Raw genomic sequence first — 23,705 nt, 5'->3', positions numbered from 1 at the left:
TTTATTCTTTCCTTCCTTCACTGTCTGTACTTGGATGGGAAGATTATATTGTGCAGTCTCATCTTACTGACATAACTGAAATCTCTTTTGCCGATTTAAGCCCCTTAACTATTGGGAACTGGCATGGGAAAGTAGAAAATTTAATATTGCCAATTTACAAATATTTTCATCCTTTACAAAAAGAATATTAATCCACGAATCCTGTCCTTTGGCTTTTTACTCTGTTCCACCTCAAGGCTATCACATTTCTGGTAAATATCAAACCAAGCGTGTTAGTTTGTCACTGTCCAGTTCAGAGTTCCATCTTCAAAGCTTGGGATGAGCTTTCACAGAACTAAAATTAGATTAATACCAAAGGGATGAAAAGCAAATTTACCTTCCTCTCCCTTTCCCCTTGTTCCATCAACCTCCTCCAACTGCAGAAGTAGCATGAATGTATACATGAGACGGGGAGTAGAAGTGATAGTATCCTGCTCACCAATTTCTATTGTGCCAAGAAAATGGTTTTCTTTTTTCCGTTTAGCCTATTCTAAAATATTTCTGTTTTAAATAACACCTCGCCAGTTCTTGAAATTTGATGCAAAATATGAAGATCAAGCACCAGGATTCAGGCTCCCACAGATCTGGCCATTTGAAATGTATCTTCTTTGCTTTCAAATGAAGATCTGTCCATAATGATTTCTGTAGTAGCTGGCAACCCCAGAGGACTAAGAAAGGAGTCTCAGGAAAAGCTTTACATCATTGTATATTATTTGCTAAAATAAAAATTTGACAATAGTATTAGTCAGAACCCATTCAGTTGTTACAGAACTCCATATATGCTAGTTTAAACAAAAACGAAAATCACAGAGTGAATTTATTACTCCTGTAACTGGAAAAGCCAATTCAGCTGGCTTTAGGCATAACTACTAGATTCATAGCTGCTAACAATATCATCAGAATATTTCTGGCTTTTTGCTTTTCTTACCCTTTTACTGACTGTATTCTTAGGTGGTCACTTATACACTACAAACTTAGCTACTCCTATCAAGGAATGTGACTGCTTCTCAAGAGTACTAGCAAAATTCACAGGGAAGGGTCTTATTAGCCTGCTTAGGTCATATGCTGTTCTTGCAATCAAAATTCGGATACAGAGATGAGGTTCTGTGTCTAGCAAGACCTGGGTTATTTACCTACCCTTGGAGCTAGAAATAGGATCAATCCCATAAAAACTATCGTGCTGAGAAATGAAGAGAATAACTATTCTAAGGGAAATTGGGATATTATTTCAAAAAGATGGAGAAGCCCTTTTAAGCAGGCAAAAATAATAGATGTCTATTCTCAAAACGTCTACAGAACCCAACCTAACACACCCCAAATTTTAAAAAGTACCTTATCCGTGAAAAACAGAAATCTGGGAATTTCTGGTTAGATAACAGGGAATCTGTCAAGAGTATTAGAGAAGCAATAAAATCAGATATGAGTTTTAAACTTTTCTTCCTTTCACAGTTTCACTTTGTCATCCCTTTTTGTCCTTTAATTAAAGTTTGCTTTGGAAGCTGTTCATAGACGCCCGCTTCCCTAACTAATTAGGCTAACCTCCACTAAACTCTCAGCCACTGTGTTTGTGTAAAGAGATTCTGAAGAGCTATGATTTCACCTGTGCCCAGGATGAGGTATCCATGGAAACCTTGAACTTTTAATGACTGGTGGTTGCCAGCAGGCAACCAGAGGGCAATTTACTGCTAGGCTGCCTTGAGAACAGCACTTGGGTCTGCCGTCCTGATTTAGGTGATTTTGTTAATGGTAACTCCCCACCAAAATCTGTCCTGGCCTGATCCCAATATCATTCTGACAAACTCATTCAGAAAGGTGAATATACAATCTCCACTAGATCACAGAGGGTGAACAGCAGAAATCTGTAAAGGATTAAAATAATTCAAGGACATAGAATAATCACTGCATTTGTTTTTTATTCTCATGAGGCTTTACATATATACACATGCTATATACTATATTATACATATATTATTACTATATAGACACATATAGGCATATATATTTGTCCATATATTATACGTGTCTACATAAAAAATAAATGTGCAAGTAAACATGTTCATATCTGTATACATACACATACATAAAAGAGTAGTCTTTGCCCTTAGGCTAGAGCTAGAGATCACTGATGTTAACACACTTTGTTCTTTCAGCCTCTCTTCTCACCCTAGACCTTGTGTTTTGCTTTTGTCCTTTCTGTATGTTAGGGCTGACCTTAACAGAAAGTCGGCTGTCTTAAATATGGCAGGTCATCTATCAATTCCTCCCCAGGCTGTCGAAGTTCCTTTTAATCTCACTTGTAATTTTCCAGGGGAGGTTTACAAAAGCCACAAACAGAATTTTAATGTTGTACAATACCTTTGGAGACAGTAAATATTTCCTTTTTCATGAGGACAGGCTGTATGTCAACAAGTCTCAAAGAAGATGAAAACATGTTCCAAGTTAAAGATTATTGTACTTAAATTGTCCATGAATTGAGTCATTTGCATTAGTGTTCTGAAAAGATTCTCTCTACATATAGCTATAGCTTGGCCACCAGCATACATTTCTTGTTATTAGATGACTGATTCTTGAAAGTTCTTTTTTTTTTTCTTCTGACACAACCAAAATATTAATTGCTTCTATAATTGCAAAATATTCGCCCCACTAATTTGCAAATGCATTCATTATGCATTCCAAGCATCAGATACAGAAACTAATGGCAAAGTTAATGGATATTCCAAGCCCCCATTGAGAAGAAAATATAGGCTCAGGGAGTTTACTGATGATGGCTAGACTGAGTGCCCCTAAATATTAGGCAATAATGACTTTTCAAAATAGCTGGATAAATGGAATCTCGAATTTCTCAAATCAGCTAGCAAGTAAACACTATAAACTAAATAATGCTGCATCACAAATTAGTTTGGTAAGTGTGTTTTTGTGTTAATCTTTTTGCTAATACTTCATAGATTTCTCAGAAATGGCACATACTTTGTGAAATAAGGTTAGTAGAAAATCTTCCTGGCAATCCGTTATGCAAGTCTGCAGATAAGAGGATAACATTAGTGATGCTGTGATGCTGTGGCTTTATTTGTGAATTCAATTCATTTAACAAATATTCATTAAAGCTCTGCTATGGTTAAATTATGAGGATAAAAAAATGAACATGAAAGTTTCTACCCACGAAAAGTTCAATTTATAGGGAAAGGGAGGGCATCTAACTCTTGAGGTACATGGAATGATGGTGGGGCAAGGAGTGAAGATAATGCTTTGTTTCAAATCCAGCAGAGGTTAAACCTTTAAGGGATGGGGTACACTGCTGGCAGGTGTATCTAGGCAAAGGTAATGATACATTCTGAAAAGTGCAAGTATTTTTAAGTAGCTAGGGTATAGAGTATGGAGGGTAAATAGTGGATAGCATCTCAATGAATGTTGATTCTACCCCTCAAAGTGGGATATAAAAAGAAGACTGATTCAAGAGTAGAAGGTAGGCAGGCATGGAAAGAGACAAAGAATAGCTAGCTTGTGAAATCATTGAAAGCTGGGGGTAGATGTAATCCTAGGTATCATCTGGTCCTTTCCCTTCATTTTCTAGATAGGGATACTGATGTTCGAATCAGTGTGATCACAATGTTGCTTTGCAGAGCACCAATGCAGCTCACCGTTTTTAGAATGAAACTCATGTGTAAAGGTCATTTCTGAGTTCCACTGATTTCCTTTGCATTATTTATTTGATGCAGATCATCTTTCTCGTCCTCTGAAAATTAAGTGTTACCTACCTTGGACACACAAAAAACAGACATACTCATATTCTGAAATTCATCTTACTGGTGATCATCTGGACTCTTCCAGTTTAGTAAATATTTTCTGAGGATATGTTATTTATAAATACACTCTGTTGGTTGATTTGAGATCACCAAAAACATTGCTAATGTCCATAAGAGGCTCTATGATAGGGAAAATGTATTTGGAGTAAGCCATTGAAAGAAGCTATTTCCTAGAAAGCAGACCGTGCTAATAATGACATTCCCAAAGGTATATTCTAGTGTCCTATATTCTGGCTTCTTTTTTTTTTTTTTTTTTTGTCTTTTTGTGACTGGTAAGGGGATCGCAACCTTTGGCTTGGTGTCGCCCGCACCGGCCATTCCTATATAGGATCCGAACCCACGGCAGGAGCGCCACTGCGCTCCCAGCGCCAAACTCTCCTGAGTGGGTCATGGGGCCGGCCCATGGCTTCTTTTTTATTTAGCAAAGATATTGAAGTTCAGTGGCCCAACTATCCACCCTTATCCTAGCAGTGGGAGTAACAAGTACAGTTTCAGAAACACTAATGTCTGGTGTGGTCAAGCAGTTTTAGGGTTAGAAAAGTAATGATCTTGCAACCAAAGTTTCATTGTGGTTGCTGTTATTCATTTATTTTATAGATTCTTTTGTTGTTGTTGTTTTCACATTACTGTGTAAGAACAAAGGTGGAGCCATCTCCTCATTTTTCTTTTCTCTGAGCCTTTTTTTTTTTTTTTCAGTTTAAGATTTCACAGGATGAAGATTTGTCTTCTGAAAATAAGACAGAAAAGTCTTCCCAATACTGATTAGTTAAACAATGAATGGAAGACACCACCTATGTTTTTCCATATTAGAAGAGTTATTAGATAGAAGAAAGTGGGGAAGGGGTAGTTTATTTTGAATGTGTTTATAGAAGCCAGCAGATAGAAAATTGAGGGAGAAAATGTTCTTCTTAATATTCTTAACTTTTTCTCTGTGAGAGCTATACATAAGTGACCTGGAATTCTCTCATATGTGAATAAACTCATCCCTGGAAGTGTTCATAAAAAAGGTCCCAATGCTCCATCTCACAGGAATGTTTTAGAAGTAATGGTATCTGACATCCTTTACAGTATTGTCTCTAACAACTAAAACTTAATGACTTTTTGGTCTACCCCTCTACCCAGCATGGTCTGCACTTAAGCAAATCGCAACTGGTCAAGGGAATTGGAAATTTTGCTGAATTAGATGACGCTGTGAAAAACCAAGATCTGATCTCAAGAGCAAATTCAGGTTGCTGTGACAGCCACACGTGGTGAAAGGAAAATAAACTAAGAACAATTGGAACGCCTAAGAAAAATATTGCATCAAATGTAAGAGGGAAGAACTTTATAAACTACTAGCTAGTAGTTAAATTTGGAAATAACAAGAGTCAGGTTTTTAAGTCAATTTGATGATCATTCTATTTGTGGGAGACATACAAGTAGAGGTAAAAGGAACCCTGTTCTTGTGCCCAGGAAATGTACCCTTTGCAAAGAATAAGAAAAGTATTAATTGTAATGAAAGACAAGTGATAAAAACAAAATTCTTACGAATTTAAAAAGAGAGAAATCATACCCAGTCTGCGAGGTCAACAAACATTTCGGGAAGTGGAGTCTGGGCATTATTTTAGAAAAGACTGAAGGATTAGTGGAATATTGACTAGTGAAGATATAAAGGAGGACAAGAAGAATACGAAGAAATGGCAAAGGAATAAAATAGGATAATGAAGGAAAACAAGGAATTTAAAAGAATATGCAGGAGAAATAGGAAAGAAAACAACAGGGAACTGAGAGAGTATCCATGGCTTTGAGGGAAAAAGTAATCTCTGCCTGCATTGATTAAACGTAACTGTGATTGCTTTTGCAAAAAGAGACCTGTGATTTAAGCAAAATGCTTTCCTATCTTTTTCAATAAAATATACCTAAAGGAAGATTCAACCACTCTAAGGACCGATATGGTAACGGAGTCAACTATATCAGAATATCTGTTAATAGAAAGTCCCTCAGGTGTGGTCTTAAAGACAAGAATTAAAATGTTCAGTCATGTCAGGATGCTTGACTTATGTGTGGAGACAAGTCCATCACATGTATTAAATGAATAAATAAATTTAAAAATCCAAATAAATATTACATTTAATATATAATAAGCAAAAGGCTTTCTGTTTATTATATCAATCATGGCTCTGATTAAACCCACTTTAAGGTAAGGACATTGAGTATTAGAGAGACCAAATCACTCAATTAAGGTCACTCAACTAGTATGTGGCAGAGCTGAGATTAGAACCTGGGATATTTGATTTTAGAAATCATCCTCTTCAACAGGATATTTTTCTCCATTTTATCTCAGTGAGACCTACTGTTTTGACTAACACAGACTATGTTCTCAGCTGCTTCTGTGGTGGATAGAGCACAGATAATGTCAGTGAGCTGACAAGTCGCTGCAGTGATAGTGTTGTTTTCCAGGTACTCTGACATGATCAGAATCTGGAAGAAAAAACAGGTGTCACTGATTTGGAGATGCAGTCTCAGGCCACTGCTTCTTAACAGACTTGTCAAGATTACCTTCCTTACACTGACATTCTGTGTGAACAGTCATTGTGGTGGGTCAATTTGTTCACCTGGGGAATGATCGGAGGTGTGGGCTTGGGAAGTAACAAATGGAAGGAGTTTCTAAGGTTGTAGAGGTTTTTCCTGCACAGGTAAAAACTGTCATTTGTGCAACCACTTGAACCTACAGATATCTTCCAAAAGCAAAGGGATAGAGATTGCAGATATACACTCTATTATTTTTTTAAAGTAAAGAATATAAATTTTAAAAAATATACATTTGAATTTAGCAAAGTGAAAGCCCAAGCTCCCAAAGTCTAGGGTTCTCAGCTACTCTCTGACTAAATAGGAAATGATGGCAGCAGCCTCTACCCCTTGCCTCCCCCTTCTCAGGGCAAGCCTGATTTCCCAGCAGTCTCTTCTCTGAACCTTTTCTTCCATTTTGCTCTTCACCAAAATGTACTTGTCTGGAGCACCATCCCTTCAGCCCCATTGTCTTTGTGTCCTAGATGAAGTGGCAGATAAGGTGGTAAAAAAAGTGTCCTGGGTTTTAATGCCAACTCCAATATGAAAAACTATATTATCTTGGAAATGTAGGTACCCCCAAAGTGTTTTAGTTTATTTAGATTATATAAAATGGAATTTGGAGTGCCTGATGCTTGGAAAAAAGCTCCAAAGTCAAATTCTCTTCTGACTAAATGTAAGAAACTTTAACAGAAATGGTCATTGTACAGAGAAATCTGTAGTAGGAATGCGCCTGTAGAAACTATATCATCATTGACAGAGATATTGTGGAAGAGACATAGATAACTACTTGGTGGCTTGAAGATGACCCTAAACACTATTGCAATCCTAGAAATATCATTTATTATGAGGGATTGGCTCATGTGATTATGGAGGCTGAGAAATCCCAAAATCCACCAACTGCAAGCTGGAGGCCCGGGAGAGCTGGTAGTGTAGTTTCAGTCCAAGTCTGAAGGCTTGAGAACTGGGGGAGCTGATAGTGTAAGTTCTGGTCAGAGTCCAAAGGCCTGAGAAGCAGGATTGCTGATGTCCAAGGGCAGGAGAAAACGGATGTCCCAACTCAAGCAAAGAGCAAATTCACCCTCCCTCTGCCTTTTTTTTAATATTCAGGCTCTCAGCAGATCGGATGATGCCCACCTGCACTGGTGAGGAAAATCTTCATTAATCCACTGAATCAAATGTTAATTTCTTCTGTAAATACCCTCACAGGACACCCAGACTATCTAGGCATCCTTAGACTAGTCGAATTGACACATGAAATTAATCACCACAAGAATATTTCAAACCCATTAAATCCTGTTAGCCTGACTGATACCCTTCATTCTTTTAAGGACCCAGACTGCTCCCTCAGTAATTATTGCTAAGTATGAATTTATTAAGTACATTCTGCATGCTGAGAAGTTTACTGACCATATTACTATGTATTCTACTGCAGATTGCATACGAGTATTATAAAGGAGATACTATTATTCTTATTTTAAGGAGGAGGAGAGCAAGATCTAAGAAGAAAAGTAAGAGGTGAATCTGACTTCATTTGTTGTAATAGCTGTAGGAATAATACTCCTACTTTTAAACACTTATTTTGTGCTACCCACTATATTACTGACGATGGAGAATTGCAGAAATAACTTAAACTGTAGAGTAAATATTTGTTCTCATGTTATAGAAATCTTCCTCTGGCTAGAGTCTAAAGGATAGATTTAAGAGAAAAAAAGTTAAATATGAGAAAATCTTTTAGGGGATAAATTAACAAGAGCCTAAATTAAGGCAAATAGAGAGGGATGATGGCAGCATGCAATAATAAGGGTATAGAAAGGAAGTGACATGGCTACAATATGATTTAAGGACATGAGAAAGAGAAGAATCTATAAGGATTTCAAAGAGTCTCACTTAATTACTGGGACTATTGGTGCCATTAGCCAAACAGAAAATTTTGGAAGGAAAAATAATTAGTTGAATTTTTAAGTGTTTATGGGCCATTCCAAAGGAACTCCCCAGCAGGGATTTGCACATGTGATCCTGGACTTGAACTGAGAAATAAGGTTTGAAGATATCAGTCTCAGACTCATGAGCACTCTGTTAACTAAATCTGTGGGTTTGAGGACAAGTAGGTAAAGAAGAAATGTCACATAAGAATAGAAACAAAGAAAGTCAAGAACAAAAGCCATGGACACATAATTGAAAAGTAAGATGCCAGGATATTCAGAAAGGTGACCCAGAAAGAGGTTAGAAAATCAAGAAAGGAGAAAGTCATCTATTCAAAGAAGAAGAGTTTCAACAAGGGAATAGTCAATTTGTCAAATGTTGCAAATGGTAAAAGATCATTGGAAACATGTATTGGGTTTAGCATTACTAAGAGTTTATTAGTCCATTCCTGTTGCTTATAACAGAATACCTGAAACAGGGTAATTTATGAAGAAATGAAATTTATTTCTTACAGTTTGGAATCTGGGAAGTCCAAGGTCCAGGGAACATATTTGGTGAGGGCCTTCTTGCTGGTGGTGGCTCTGTATAGCAACACAGGATGTCACATGGCAAGAATGGGCTGAGCAAGAGAGCTAATCTTCTCATTTGCTCTTCTTTTAAAGCCATCAGAACCATGCCTATTGCTCCATGCATGGATTACTCCATTTACCAGGGTACAGTCTTCACAATTAATCACTTCTTAAAGGTCCTACCTTTCAAAAACTACAATTAGATTTTTCACACTCTCTTAACACTGTTACAATGGAGATTAAGTTTCTAATGCCTAAACTTTAGGGTGACACATTTAATCCACAGCAAATGGTATTCATACCTTTACAAACCATGCTAAGAGAATGAGGTGGAGACATAGTACAATTGTGAAACTGATGTGAAAATCAGAAGTGATTAAGCGAAACCCGCACATAAATCTACAATGTGTTTTGTTGTGAAATTGTGCATCCTTCTACCAATTACTTTCCTGCCCCAGCCCCATTCTTTCTTTTTAACTTTGTACAAATAGTTTCCTGAACAATCTGCATTTGATGGTGAATGAAAGGACAGATATTAAAAAGTAACTACAATTGAACTTAAATTAAAATAAAAATAGATGAGACTTACGTATTTTTTTATACAAACGGGGTTTTTAGAAAGGAAGGCTGAAAATATGAGACAGAGGCAGCAAAACCAATGGTGCAACAATAAAGTAGATATAAGAGGGGACGCAGAGCCCAGATAGAGGTATGAGACATGACAGAACTCAGTAAACCCCCTTTGTCTGAGACTGGAAAGAATAAGATGTGATGTCTAATGATACAGATGAGTTTCCGGGTGCTAATCCAGGATGTCAAAGTCATTCGTTTGGATGCTTTTATTTCCTCACAGGCAGAATAAGGGGGCCAGAGCATCTGTGAAAATGAGGATAGGATCCAAAACCAGAAACGTGAAGTGAAGGTTTTGAAGAACTAAATGAGGAATAAGAAAGGTCACTAGATAATAAGTAAAATGATTGACAAGAGCATTAATGGCACGGCTAGGTTTGAAAACTAAATTTATAGGCAGTGCCGATAAGCACAAGCCTATATATTTTTCAAAAGATGTCCAGCTCCCTGTGTGAAAGGTCAGAAAATAAGAAACCCTGGTTCATTTTTGCCTTCTGTAGATTCCAGGGTTAGAACTTATATCAAACTTTTTGTGTTCAAGTTTATCCTCCTTTTCATGGCATGCCCTTTCCAAATATGATCCAAAAAAATACATAGGTTGATTGGGATCTTGAAGGAATCCTAATACCCTGAGCCTTGTGCTTTCCTTTGGATCTCATCAGAGTTATCTGCCATTGTGATCCCTAGATCCCATTCAAACAAGCACCATGACCCTGCACTTTTTTTTTTTTTCTGTCTAGAGATTCTGTAGGTCACATATTCTATACTGAGAGTATATGTAATCAAGCATGTGTAGCACTAGAAATGAACCACATGGGCATTTTAATGGAAAAAATTTAAAACCTTCAGCAAGTCAGGTGAGATTCCAGTTACTGAATACTCTAGTTAATTCATGGAGAGTTTCTGCTATAGTAATTGGTTGGTTCCTCCTTGGTCACCTTTCTGTCCATTTATTCACTCATCCACTCAATGAAAAGGTAGAAAAGATGTTTATTGAACATGGTTCTTGTTCAAAGCTTTGACGTGTTTCTGGGAATGCAATGTCCCTTGCCCTCATACTCTATCTATATCCTGCAGGGGATCCAAACATTATACAGTTACACAATTTATTACTTCATTATAATTGTTATATGTGTTACAAATATAATACTCTGGTAAGTTCCTTCTATTTTTATGTAATACAAATTTATTAATATAGTAAATTAACCACTAAAATATTTTTCTGATCTTATGAAGTATGTTTTTTAGATACCTGGAAAACTTAACAATTCATAATAACTGATTCCCTGAATGTTCAGGAGAACCATTAATTTGATATACACCAAATACACACATTTAATTATTAGTACAAATATAGGAAGATATCTTTAGTCATGCACATACATATGTGTATATTTATGCCTATCCCTCTATATATATTACACATACTGCCTAAAACTATTGATTTATAATTTTAACAAGATATTCTCAAAGTAAAGTCCTGAGGAGAAAAATTCAAAGAAGCAGCCAGATATTGCTGTTAGCAAAATATTTAGCATTAACCTTCTCTTTTTTCCCTTCATAGCAACTACTTGCTGCCATGGCAACCTTTCCCCCCCAGCACACCAGAGCTTCTCAGATGAAAAGCATAAGGCCTTTGAGACTTCAAATACCTCCTGTACAAAGCAGTCTAAACCCTTTACCCTAGAGCCATTACCGTCCTGTGCCTCAGAATGACTGGCTACACCATTTAATTTATTATGTCCTGCTTTTTTCTCCATTCAATCAATATCTCTCCAAAACAGCAGGAGAGAGAAAACCTATTACACTTTCTTACACAGAGTAGGCACTCAAGAAATAGGCTTTTTTTTTTTTAACTCAATTGATGGGTTCCTAACAAATTTATTTCATATGGATCTAAGTAAATTAGACATTTAAGCTCACTAATTTCTTCTGATTGTGCTCTTACTCACGTCTTTCTCCCTTGTGCTCTGGTCTAAGCCACATTGACTACTGATGATCCCACAAAAGCACCATTATCACTTCTGCCTTAGGCCTTTGTGAGTCCCACTATCTGAGTGTCCTTCCATTTCACAAACACCTCGCTTTCCCCAACCAGCCTGAGTAATTACTACTTGTCATTAAGGTCTAAGATTAGGACTTCCTCCCTCAGGAAGCTGAGAACCACTAAGATAAGGCTGAGCATTACCTGCAAATGCTACCACAATGCCCTGTGCTGGCCTGTCATTGATCTAACTTTCCTTTTGATTTTTCTATTGTCTCAATTTATGGTAACCCCAGCTATATTACCATTGCCTAGGTTTCAGTGGTGTCCTTCTACAAATAATGTGTGCCTACTAAGTGCCAGTCATTATAGTGCTAGGGACAAGGTATAGCACTGAACAACACAAATTTCCAGCAATAACTAAGCTTACTCTGTACTGGAGGAAAGTGAAAAATAAACATAAAAACAAATTAAAAAGATGATTTCAGACAGTAATTAAGAACCCAAAAAGAAATAAAGCCAATGGGATAATATTACTGGAAATGTGCAAGAATACTTATGAGAGGATGGTTAGGCAAGGTTCTCAGTGGAGGTGATAGTTGATCTAGGACACAAACAGCCAGGAGAACACTCAGGAGGAGCTCATTCCAGACAGAGAAAACAAATACTTGTGCAAACCCTTGAAGGCAAGAAGATTGCACTGGGCAGGTGTGGAGGCATATGGTAGGTGTACTAGTGGCGTGAATTGGGTTTAGAATAGTGGACAGAGGTAAAGTCATGTGGAGTGAGAAGTAGAAAAAAAAATAGGGCGTAATGTAATCTACAGAAACAGAAATATTTCTCTGACCTTCTTTTCAGACACTGAAAAAAAATAATCATAACATTTACTGGGTGTACAGAGTATGCCAGGAACTATGCTAAATGCTTTTCGTGTAATAGCTAATTTTATTCTATTAACAATTTTATGTGGTAGGATTTTATAGATAAGGTTTTGAAGCACAGAAATGCTAAGCAACTCTCCAGTAGCCCATGGCTAAGAAGTAGTGTAGTGAGAATTTGTATCCTGGTAATCTGATTACAGAATCCATACTCTTACCCACTGTGGCAAGATTTTGTCAGGTATTTGCTATAGCCCACACTATAGCAAAAATAAATTTAAAAGCCATATCCTCACTCTGGAATTGCAGCTTGATGGACTCATTATAATAGACTATGTGGTCACCAGTGACTGTTTATGAGACGTTGTTATCACCATCATCAAGATTAAATATTTAATGAGCATCTGCCACCTGCAAAGTTTGCAGCTAAGCACAATGAGGATTAAAAGAACGACAAAATATGGTTTCTGTTCAGCTACCTTGCACTATGGTTGGTGAGATAAAACAACTAAATTGTAAGGCCCATAAACTTCCCTCTTGGTTAATAAGTTGCACAGCAGAGCAGAAGCCACAAGATCACCATAGATTGTGTTGGTCTGTGAAAACTTGACTAAGTGTGGAAGAGGTGGGGAGCAGGGAAGAAAAAAAACAGAAGGCTTTCTAGATGGGAGAGAAAGGCAACATGCAAAGGCATGAAATGTTTGTTTTGAGAATCGGTGAGTCCTGAGTTGTTGAAGGTACTCCATATCCTAAACACATCAGATGTGTTCCCTGGGCAGTGGACTTTCCAGTCTCTGAAACTGTAAGGAATAAACTTCATTTTCTTACAAATTACACAGTGCCAGGTATTTTGTTATAAGCAACAGAAATGGGGTAATACAGAAAATTGGTCAGAGCAAAAGAGAACACATTGGTTGAGACTCTCATTGGTGATGAAAGTGACACAGGGGTCCCACATGGTAAGAATGGAAAAGAAGAGAGAGAGAGAGACTCTCACATGTTCTCCTTTTAAAGCCCTCAGAACCACATCCATGAACTAGGGCATGGTCCTGCAATCTAATCACTTCTTCAAGGCCCCCCATCTTTCAATTACCATAATAGGATTTCCCACCCTCAACAGTGACAGTGCAGATTAAGCTTTAGTGAGGTTAGGGGACATAATTCAATCCAGTACACTGCCACTATTGACTCATACACTCACCTTTCCTCAATCTCTGCCCAGTCTAAGAACCCAGGTAGGAATCTGGGTTCTTGAAACAGAGCTTGGGAGTGCTTTTCCTTCCCTCTATCTCAGAGAAGAGTAGGAGGATATTTTTCCTCCTCTTTGACAAGACAGGGGAAAGAGGTTCCAACCTAATCACTCCTAAAAGTTAGAGGGACCTGCTAAAAAGAGACACATCTCTCCACCTGAGCTTCTGCTTACATCACATACTTCGAGTTCACCCATCTAAGGATATCTTGCTAGTGCTTGAATTTGTTTTGCTTTTCCCTGTAAGTAGTTTGAGATGACATCTTTGCACCTATGAGTAAATGGAAGATGATCTCTTAAAAATGTATGTCATTCTTAGATTAAATAAGTAAATAAATCTGGTTGAATAAATCAAAAACACTTTCATTGGAACTGAGCAAGGAAACAGGCAAGGCCACTCATGTTAAAACTGATCAAAAACAATTATACAACTAAATAGAATGAAAACCGAATAACCTAAATTTGAGTCGCTTTTCCTTTAAGTTAAGGAATGCGGTATTTGGTCCCAGATTTCCCAGAAAACTGTGATTCCTGCTACCTTGATGATGTAGGGTGTATAACGAAAATGAATAGCTCCATGGGGAAGAATGGAGTGAAACACAGGCAAGGAGATATTAAAATATGTAAACAAACTCCAAAGAGTTCACTCTGTGCACTAAACATTTTAACAGTGCCCCGTAGGCTTAACACGAAGATATTTTACTCGCTAAGCTTCTGCTGAAAGACTAGAACCAGCTTTCTGCCAATCTCCCCTCGCTCGAGTTTAGCTATTAAAATTGAGCAGTATCAGAGCTTCCTTTTGTGCTGGTATAGAGAACTATATAGCTTATTAGGCAACCACCATTACCCTGACTACATTTACAATCATTTATTTTACTTTATTTTATTTTATTTCTACGGAGCTCAGGTAAAAGATAAAAAGATGTAAAGAGCTCGGAAGCTCCTGAAGTGAGCAGATTGTTGGGAATAAAATTCTAATTGACCAGCATGCTTGCTGCTTCCCATTAGCCATTGTGCCTGAACTAGAATAGGCTCTGTTTGCCTTGGGGCCCCAGTAGTCTCATCAGCCCCCCATGCAGCTGTGGCTGTGTTCTAATGCCACCTCTGACAGATGGGAGATGGCATTTTAGGGAGTACCTGGCATATTACAGTGATCTTCCTCAGTGAAAAAGGTCATATATATTAAAAAGATGGTCCCCCTGGGTTACTGATATTTTCTATTACTTGTATGAAACATTTTTCTTTATTCCTTCTTTTCTTCCATTGCTTTCTAAGGCCTGCAGGTAGCACATTAAATCACACACTTCCCTTGTTTGCAATTGAGGGACACTGTGGTATAATGGTATCTGCATCAATTACTACCCACTCCCAAAATAATCTTTCTGCAACATTTCTATTCCCCCTTGTTTTTGTATTTATTAAAAAAAATTTGCTTTCCATGTAAATGCAATATAAAATATTGATGCCATTTGTTTACCATTTAAGAATTACCTTAAGTTGTAAAATCTTACATCACAATAATCAATTAAATATATATGGAATATTATTAAAGGGTTCTGGAAGACCCCATGAGAAATAGCAAGAAGTGGAGGAAGCAATACCTGATGGAAAAGAGTAGAACTTGATAGATATTTTACTTAATTAGATGTGTGACCTTGAACCATTTCTTAACCACTGCTTAACCTTTTGGGGCCTTTTATTTTTGGAAAAATAATAATAATAATTCCCTTCTGACACTGTGCTTCTTTCTTAGCAGTTACCATATCACAAGGGTAGATATCCTGACTTAAAAATATGTGATTTTACTTAGAATCTGAAAGAAAAGATGTAATATATTGAAAGAATATGTTAATTACTCTGTTTTTGAACCCTACTATGGAAGCTGTTGCTTCTTGTCATACATTCTGATTCTGTCCCATTCAGAAAACATTGCTGTAGTCCTAAAAATTGCTCCCTATGATATTGTTGCAGTATTTATGGCTTCAAATTGAACATAATCACTAAGCGAAAAACCCTGAGATCTGTACAAATTAATGCTTGTTTTCTAACATGTTTGGACTCAAGTTCTTTCATTAAAATTATGGTATATAAATTTCAAGGTCAAAGGTAGAGATGGCAAATGTATGGTTTGTTAATATTGGCGTGAGATAGAATTTCATTGAAACATGGAAATTTATTGTTAAAGTACTCTTACATTAGTATTTTTCTTAAAAATAAAAACTTTTAGTCACTGATCTAATAAGAATGTTTTTAAAGGAAATATAGAAGAGAGAATATTTCACTGTTTGATTGCCATTTATATTTCATTATAATGAATGTAAAAATTACTGAGTTAGTCTTCAGTTAGATAACACAGAATTTTTATTCAAATAATGAGTCTAAGAATATCCGCAACTACATTTTATCCTTTAAAATAGAGGGTTTATGATTCCTATATTACTTATCAAAGTAATGAGTAGCAACGGATTTAAATATATTTCAGCCTACTACTGGTAATACAATATGCAGTTATACCATCTATTAAAGGTGTTGTTTTTCTGTATATGATTTTAATAAGAATCTTTACATAGAATTTGTTTTCTAATTTTATTTCAGATTGAGCCTGATCGTTACATTGGACTTTTAACTGAATTTTGATGTCTCTAATGATTTGTGACTCTTACCTTTTTATAATTAGGAAACATTTCATAATGATATGTGTGTGTTTGCGTGGAGAAATAAACACACGTATATGTATATATATGCTATAATACTGTATATACATGAACATATAACTTTTTTTTTCAAATGAGTAAAAAAAAAGAGTGTAGATTTAGCTAAAAACTTAACTCCATTTCCTTTCTATTTCTACTCTCCCCAAAGAAAAATTACCTTACTCTTCTGGTGAAAATAAGCCTTGCACCTCTTGGCCAAAAATAATCAAAAATAATAACTTAATGTCAGGATGCCATTGATGGCATTTTCATTTCCCCACTGATTTGGAATGCCACCCCCATAATTTGAGTACATCAAGCTTTCATATAATTGCGGATCTTGTTTCTAGTTTTCCTATTGCATTGTATTAGACTATTTGTCTACTCCTTAATGAATGTGTCACTGCCTGAAGTACTATAGCTTTGCAAAGAGCCTTAATGAGGTGAGTCCAACATCATTGCTACTGCTTTTCTTCTCCCAATTTTTTTCTTATTCAAATTCAAATATTTATTTCCTATTTTTCTCTTATTCTTCCCTGTGAATTTTAGTATCTCTATATGACATTCTACCATTCAAAAGATTTCAGGGTTTGAATGTATTTACATTGAAATTATATGCTAATTTTAGATGATTTGTAATCACTTTATTGAATATTCCTACCAAAAAATAACATAAGTCCACAATCTGTTACCTGATGGCAGAAATCTAAACTAACATGAGAATTAAAAATTTTTCTTAATGTATTTATTTGACAAATTTGACCAGACCTAATTCATTTTGTGGCAAACCATTATCTGATGTGATCTGAGTCTATTTACAGATTTTCATATCCTATTTACTATGAATATTGAAATATTTAGCTACAGAAATATTGCAGTACCTGAGGACAAAGCAGTGCTCCAAATTCAAAGGGAGTGCTGTATATACACAATGCATTTGTTTAACTGAGTGTTTAACTGAAGTGTCATGTAAAATACACGAAATATAGATTTAGAATTTTATAAGTTACCACAACATGAGCCCACCAGAAATAACCATGTAGATCAAGGGAGATAATTAAAGACACCCAGAAGACTCCCTTGTGTCTCTTCCCAAAGTGTAGTGGATTGAATTATCTCCCCCAAACTCACTGAAGCTTAAATTGTGTACCCCAAGTTTTATGTATCAGAAACTTGGCCCGCATGTGACTGTTAGAAGGGTGGGAAATCCTATTACAGTAATTGAAAGGTGGAGCCTTGAAGCGGTTACTGGATTCTAGGTCGTGCTGTAGTGAATGGATTAATAATGGTGGTCAGGGGTGTGGTTCTGAAGGCTTTAAAAAGAGAGTGAATGAGGAGATTATTCTCTCTGCTCTCCCTCTGCTCTGCCATTTCACAATGTGATACTCTGTCACTGTCACCACCACCAAGACCCTCACCAGATGTGTTCCCTGGATTTTGGACTTCCTAGCCTCTGAAACTGTAAGCAATAAATTTTGTTTTCTTTATAAATTACCCAGTTCCAGGTATTTTGTTATAAGCAACAGAAATGGACTAATACAGATTTATTCCTAACACTAAAGAATAGTTTGTTTTTAAACTTTCTAAAAATGTAATTGTGTACCATATTAACATAACAATAGGGAAACTGGATACAGGGTATACAGGAACTATCTACCACCACATTCTATTAAGTTAAAACTAAACTAAAATAAAAAGTTTATTAACAATATTCCTTGGGTCTGACTTTTTTCACTCAACATTATGTTTGTAAGATTTGTCAAAGTTGTATATAACAGTATGTCATTTGTTTGCATCGAAAAGTATTTTATTGTATTAATATACAATAAATTATTTATTAAGTCTATTGATGATAACATTTATGTTGCTTTTAATGTTTTAGTTTGTTGATTTGTTTTTGCTATTGCAGCTCATGATGCCCTGAACAACTTTGTATATGTTTTTTGGCACATGTACTTATGTCAGAGAAGGTCAGAGAAGGCTTTAGGTCATAGAGACTTAATTGTGGAAAAGTTTTTATTACGTATTTAATCCCTTGTCGAAGGTACAGAATAACTCAGATTTTCTATTTTTTTCTTGTTTTTGCAAATTCTGTTTTGGTAAGAATTTGTTCTCCATCTAATTTGGTATATACTGGTACAAATATAATGTTCCCTTATTATCTTTTTTATGTTGGTAGTATGTGTACTGATGCCCTTTTTGTCATTTTTAATCTTATTTATATTCATTTGTGTCTCCTCTCTCTCTCTCTCTCTCTCTCTCTTTCTCTCTCTCTATCTTCTCAATCTCTCTTTTTTGACCATACTCTGTCTTGCCTAGGCTTTATCAATTTTGACATACTTATGAAAATATTTGCTAGAATTAACTTTCTCTATTGCATGACTGTTTTCTATTCCATTTACTTTTGTCTTTATCATTTCCTTTTTTTTTTTTTTTTTTTTTTTTTTGCTTTGCGTTTACTTTTCTGAGCTTTTTTGGTAACTTTTTGAGATTAATAATTTAACCATTAAGTTTAACTATTTATACTTTTCTAAAACGTGCATATAAACATGTGCTTACTCATATGTGGGAACTAAGAGAGAAAGAAGGAAGGAAAGAAAGACCACAGTGGTGCATTGGACTTGCAGAGGGAGAGAACATACTTTGGGCTAAAAAGTGGAGTGGAGGGGTAAGCAGGAAGAAGAGGGAGGATGGGGATAACTGGGTGGGAACACAGGGTACAAATGCAATTTGTGATAACGGGCATGCTGCCAGTATGAATCATGGGCACAAGGGGTGACAATCGACTTTGTATCTCATGAATATTCATAATCAATTTTAAAAATAAGTAAAATACTATAAACATCATTCTGAACAAAGTTTTAGATAATCTCATGCATTTTGATATGTTGCAATATTTTTATCATTCAGTTCCAAATATTTTCTAATACTCCTATAATTTCTCTTTTGACCTACTGTTTAGGAACATATTTCCCCCAAATATTTGAGGATTTCCAAGTTATAATTTTTTTATTAATTTCTAGCTTAATTCCATATGTTTGAGAATATGCTGTAATTTTGATTCTTTGTAATGTTTTCAGACTTGGTTTGGCATAAAGTCAATTTCTATAAATGTTTCCTGTTGACTCAAAGAGAATGTAACTTTTTTACTTGTTAAGTATAGCATCTTATACATGTTAATAGATCACTTGTGTTCATTTTTCTTTTTAATCAAAACTTCTGTATCCTTACTTACTTTTTGCCTGCTTATTCTTTCAATTGCTGAGAAAGAGGTGTTAAAATTGCTCTCTACAATTTTAGATTTTAATAATGTCAACTCTTTATTTAAACTGAGTCTATATTTTTTAGTACATACAAATTTATAAGTATAAAATCTTCTAATAGACTGATATTTTTATAATTATAAAATATTTTCCTTTAACTTTAGTAATTTTTTTTACTTACTCTCTTCTTTGTGTAATATTTATGTCACTATACTAGATTTATTTTTGTATAAATTTCCTTTCAAATTTCATTTACTCTAGATACTTACATGTAAAGTGTTGTGACTGCAAATAATTTTTGAAAAATCTGGTCAGGCAATCTTTGACTTTTTATATTGGAGAGTGTACTGCATTTATATATACTAGATTGTGATAGATTTTATTTTTCTTTAAATTGTTTTCTCCTCACTCTTGCCATGCTTCAATATGAGATGAGTATATGAGGGATCTTCAAAAAGTTCGTGGAAACATGCGTATGATGAAAAAACTGTGCATGGATTTTGAAATTTTTCTAAATGTGTTATAAATGTCTGAACAGGACCTCGTTTAAAGCACTATGAAGGATTTGAAAATAGCCCTTATCAGAACAACATGAATAGCCCTTATCAGAACAACATGAATTCTGCTAAAATTGAAGCAAGAACAAATATCAAATTGATGGTGAAGCTTGGGTGGAAGAATGGTGAAATCATTGATTCTTCATGAAAAGTTTATGGGGACAATGCCTCAAAGAAATCAACAGTTTACAAATAGATAACTCTTTTTAAGATGGGACAAGACAATATTGAAGATAAAACCCACAGAGGCAAACTACTAACATCAGTTTAAGAGGAAAAAATTTGATCTTGTTTTGCACCCTAATTGAAGAGGACCAATGATTAACAGCAGAAACAATAGCCAGCATCATAGATATCTCAATTGGTTTGGTTTACACAGTTCTGACTGAGAAATTACAGTTGAGCAAACTTTCTGCTCAATAGATGTCAAAACTGTCGCACCCAGATCAGCTGCAGACAAGAGCAGAGATTTCAACGGAAAATTGAAACAAGTGGGATCAAGATCCTGAAGCATTTCTTCAAAGAATTGTAACGTGAAATAAAACATGGCTTTACCAGTTTAATCCTAAAGACAAAGCACAATCAAAGCCATGGCTACCAAGAAGTGGAAGTGGTCCCGTCAAAGCAAAAGTGGACTGGTCAAGAGAAAAAGTACTGGTGGCAGTTTTTTGGGATGCTCTAGGGATTTTTCTTGTTGACTTACTGGAGGGCTAAAGCACAGTAATATCTGCTTATTATGAGAGTGTTTTGAGAAAGTTAGGCAAAGGTGTAGCAGAAAAACATCCAGGAAACTTTACCAGAGAGTCCTTCTCTGCCACATCAAAGCTCCTGTACATTCCTCTCATCAAACACAAGCAATTTTCTGAGAGTTTCAATGAGAAATCATTAGGTATCCAACTTACAGTCCTGATTTCGTTTCTTGTGACTTCATTTTGGTTTTTGATCTGAAAAGATCTTTAAAGGGCACCCTTTTCCTTCAGTTAATAATGAAAAAGAGACTGCACTGACATTGTTAAACTCCCAGGACCCTCAGTTCTGTAGGGATGGACTAAATGGCTGCTATCATCACCTGCAAAATTGTCTTGAACTTGTTAGACACTATGTTGAGAAATAAAGTTCTTATATTTTATTTTTATATCTTTAATTTCATTTTTCTACAAACATTTTGAAGTTACCTTGCACATCCTCCCTCATCAACTTTAGCTTTCTCCTTGTATCTTTTGACCTGTGGGATGATTTTCATGGAGAATTTTACTCACAGGTACAATTATCTATGCTTCTGCATCTGCCCTCTATTCTAAGAACATCATATTCCAGATAACAGGTGCTCTTTCAGCCTGAGTTCCAAAATAAGAGGATAGGAGGAACAAACCAGAACCCCACTTGTTTGCCACAGTCTACTCCCAAGATACTAAAGATTAGCGTGAGTGAAAAACAAATATTTTGCAAGCCACAGAGATTTTTGAGGCTGTTAGTATATGTATACCCTAATGAAAGCTGATTAATATGGAAAATAGTAACAGAAATGTGTTTTTGGTACAGTAAAACATAAAATATGTGTCATTGGATTCTGGGTGGGACAGATTCTTAATAGGTGACTGAAAAATAAATGGCAGCTCATGTTATGCATGTCAGAATACTTGATAAGATTATCACTTGTGATAACTTGAAAATCCCATGTCACTTAATAAATGTATAACTTTGTCCAACTGCTGGTAAGACAGAATGCTAATAATTCTAATTGGTTGTTTTTAGCTGCATCTCTTAAATTGCTATAAGATAGAAATGAGCTCAATAAAGGATTGGTGTGTTTTCTTGCGTAAATATAAGAGAAAGGAGAGAATTCAGACATTCCATGTCTTACAGGATTAAAACATGGTAATTACTTATCTCTGTTAAACAGCCCTTGGTAGTTTAATGAAGGACCTGTCTTTGGAATCAAATACACCTGGTGGATTTTTACACCTCAGTTCAGCCACTTACTAGCCAAATGGTGTGGTGTACCAGTAAGAAAGCTGGTTTCTGCTCTGATTACAAACAACTGCAAAATGTTAACAGCTTATAAGAATAAAGTTTATTTCTTAGTTATGCCACATATTCAACATGGGTGGGATCAGAGGTCTATTCATTGTAGTCTCACTCATAGTCACTTAGGGTTCCACACAGATATGTTAGGGGTTTATGGGAACACTAATTTTTGAGGAGGAGTGTTAGCTGTAAGCTACAGTGATATGTAATCCAGTGTTCAAATATTTGAGCATAAACTATGTTTACTTCTTAGTAAATCCTTATTAAACCTGGGATGATTTTAGTAATCATTCTATTAACTCTTCTAATATCTCAAGTGGTGAGTTGGGCACCAGGAGCTATGATTGGTACTAAAGGGATGAGGAATGAGGCATGGTCCTGACCTCAGTTTATAATCTCCAGAAAACTCATTTTGATAGCATGAACCCCAGCCTGGTTAAGTGCCAGAAAAGACTCATGAAGCTTTAAGCCTGCTCTGAAGTGCTTAACTACAGAAAGGCTTATTAATCATAATGATGGTGTTTTGCTGTGTATATTCTTTCGTCAGATTGTTTTCTAAAGTTTTATGGCAACTTCATCCTGTCACTTATTGTTAAATGAAAACTCTGGACTATAATAACTAACATTTGTACAGCTTTAAAAATGTGCCCAGCATGTTCATGGACCTTTTATAGATAATCTTGCTTAACCCTAACAAACTGCTGTTAAGGTAGGTGTTATTATCTTACATTGTGGATGAGAAAATTGGAGGCAAAAGGTTCAGAAATTTGCGAAGCTAAAAAGTAGTTGGAATGGGACTTGAAACTAAGCAGTTTTAATCTGAAGCTATACTTTCGACGATGTGCTATGTTGATTCTTTGGAAGTCTGAAGAGCTGATTTCTGGTTCCATTTCTAATCAATTTAATCTCATGTACTTTCAGGAACCCTGATTTCTCATTTATCCTTCAAGTTCAGAAAATCCAAGAGTCTTCCTTAAATCAAATTTCTCACATTATACATTGTTTTCAAGTAACTGAGACCACAGCCCTACTAGAGAACATATTTTTGATTAAAGAGTCTCTCCTTTCCTCTCTTTTTAACATCACTTATTTTTCCCTTAGGTCTCTACAGAAGAAGGCTTGAGTCTGGCCCGAGAATATAGCTGTGCTTTTTTTGAGACCTCTGCAGCCCTCAGATTCTGTATTGACGATGCCTTTCACGGCTTAGTGAGGGAAATCCGCAAGAAGGAGTCTATGCCATCCTTGATGGAAAAGAAACTGAAGAGAAAAGACAGCCTGTGGAAGAAGCTAAAAGGATCATTGAAGAAGAAGAGAGAAAACATGACATGATATCCCTGCTTTTGAGTCCCTCACTCTGTCTCTGAATTTTATCAGTCAGACAATTCCAGATGTAGCATTCTGCTTTAATATTCTGTCTGTCTCTCTTTAAATATCAGCCTATAGGTAAAAACAAGATCTGCATTACTGTACCTCTTGAAATAGTTTTGTTTTGCCTTTAACAGTGGGATGGATTTTGTCAATCAGCCGGATATACTGTTG

The 23,705-nt window shown here is 35.8% G+C and overlaps 1 protein-coding gene across 1 annotated transcript in view; it reads left to right on the top strand.

The window, feature by feature from the left end:
- Nucleotides 1-23,495, top strand: part of RIT2 (Ras like without CAAX 2) — a 387,665-nt gene extending 364,170 nt beyond the window's left edge. Inside the window, exon 5 of the mRNA XM_063077453.1 lies at nucleotides 23,268-23,495. Coding sequence (XP_062933523.1) covers nucleotides 23,268-23,495 — 228 coding nt within the window. The remainder of the gene's footprint in view (nucleotides 1-23,267) is intronic.
- The last annotated feature ends 210 nt before the right edge of the window (nucleotides 23,496-23,705 follow it).

The sequence above is a fragment of the Cynocephalus volans genome, chromosome 13 (genome assembly GCF_027409185.1).
Source record: "Cynocephalus volans isolate mCynVol1 chromosome 13, mCynVol1.pri, whole genome shotgun sequence".
Taxonomy (NCBI): domain Eukaryota; kingdom Metazoa; phylum Chordata; class Mammalia; order Dermoptera; family Cynocephalidae; genus Cynocephalus; species Cynocephalus volans.
The sequence above is the reverse complement of the archived record's forward strand: the minus strand, read 5'-3'. Positions and strand labels throughout refer to the sequence as shown.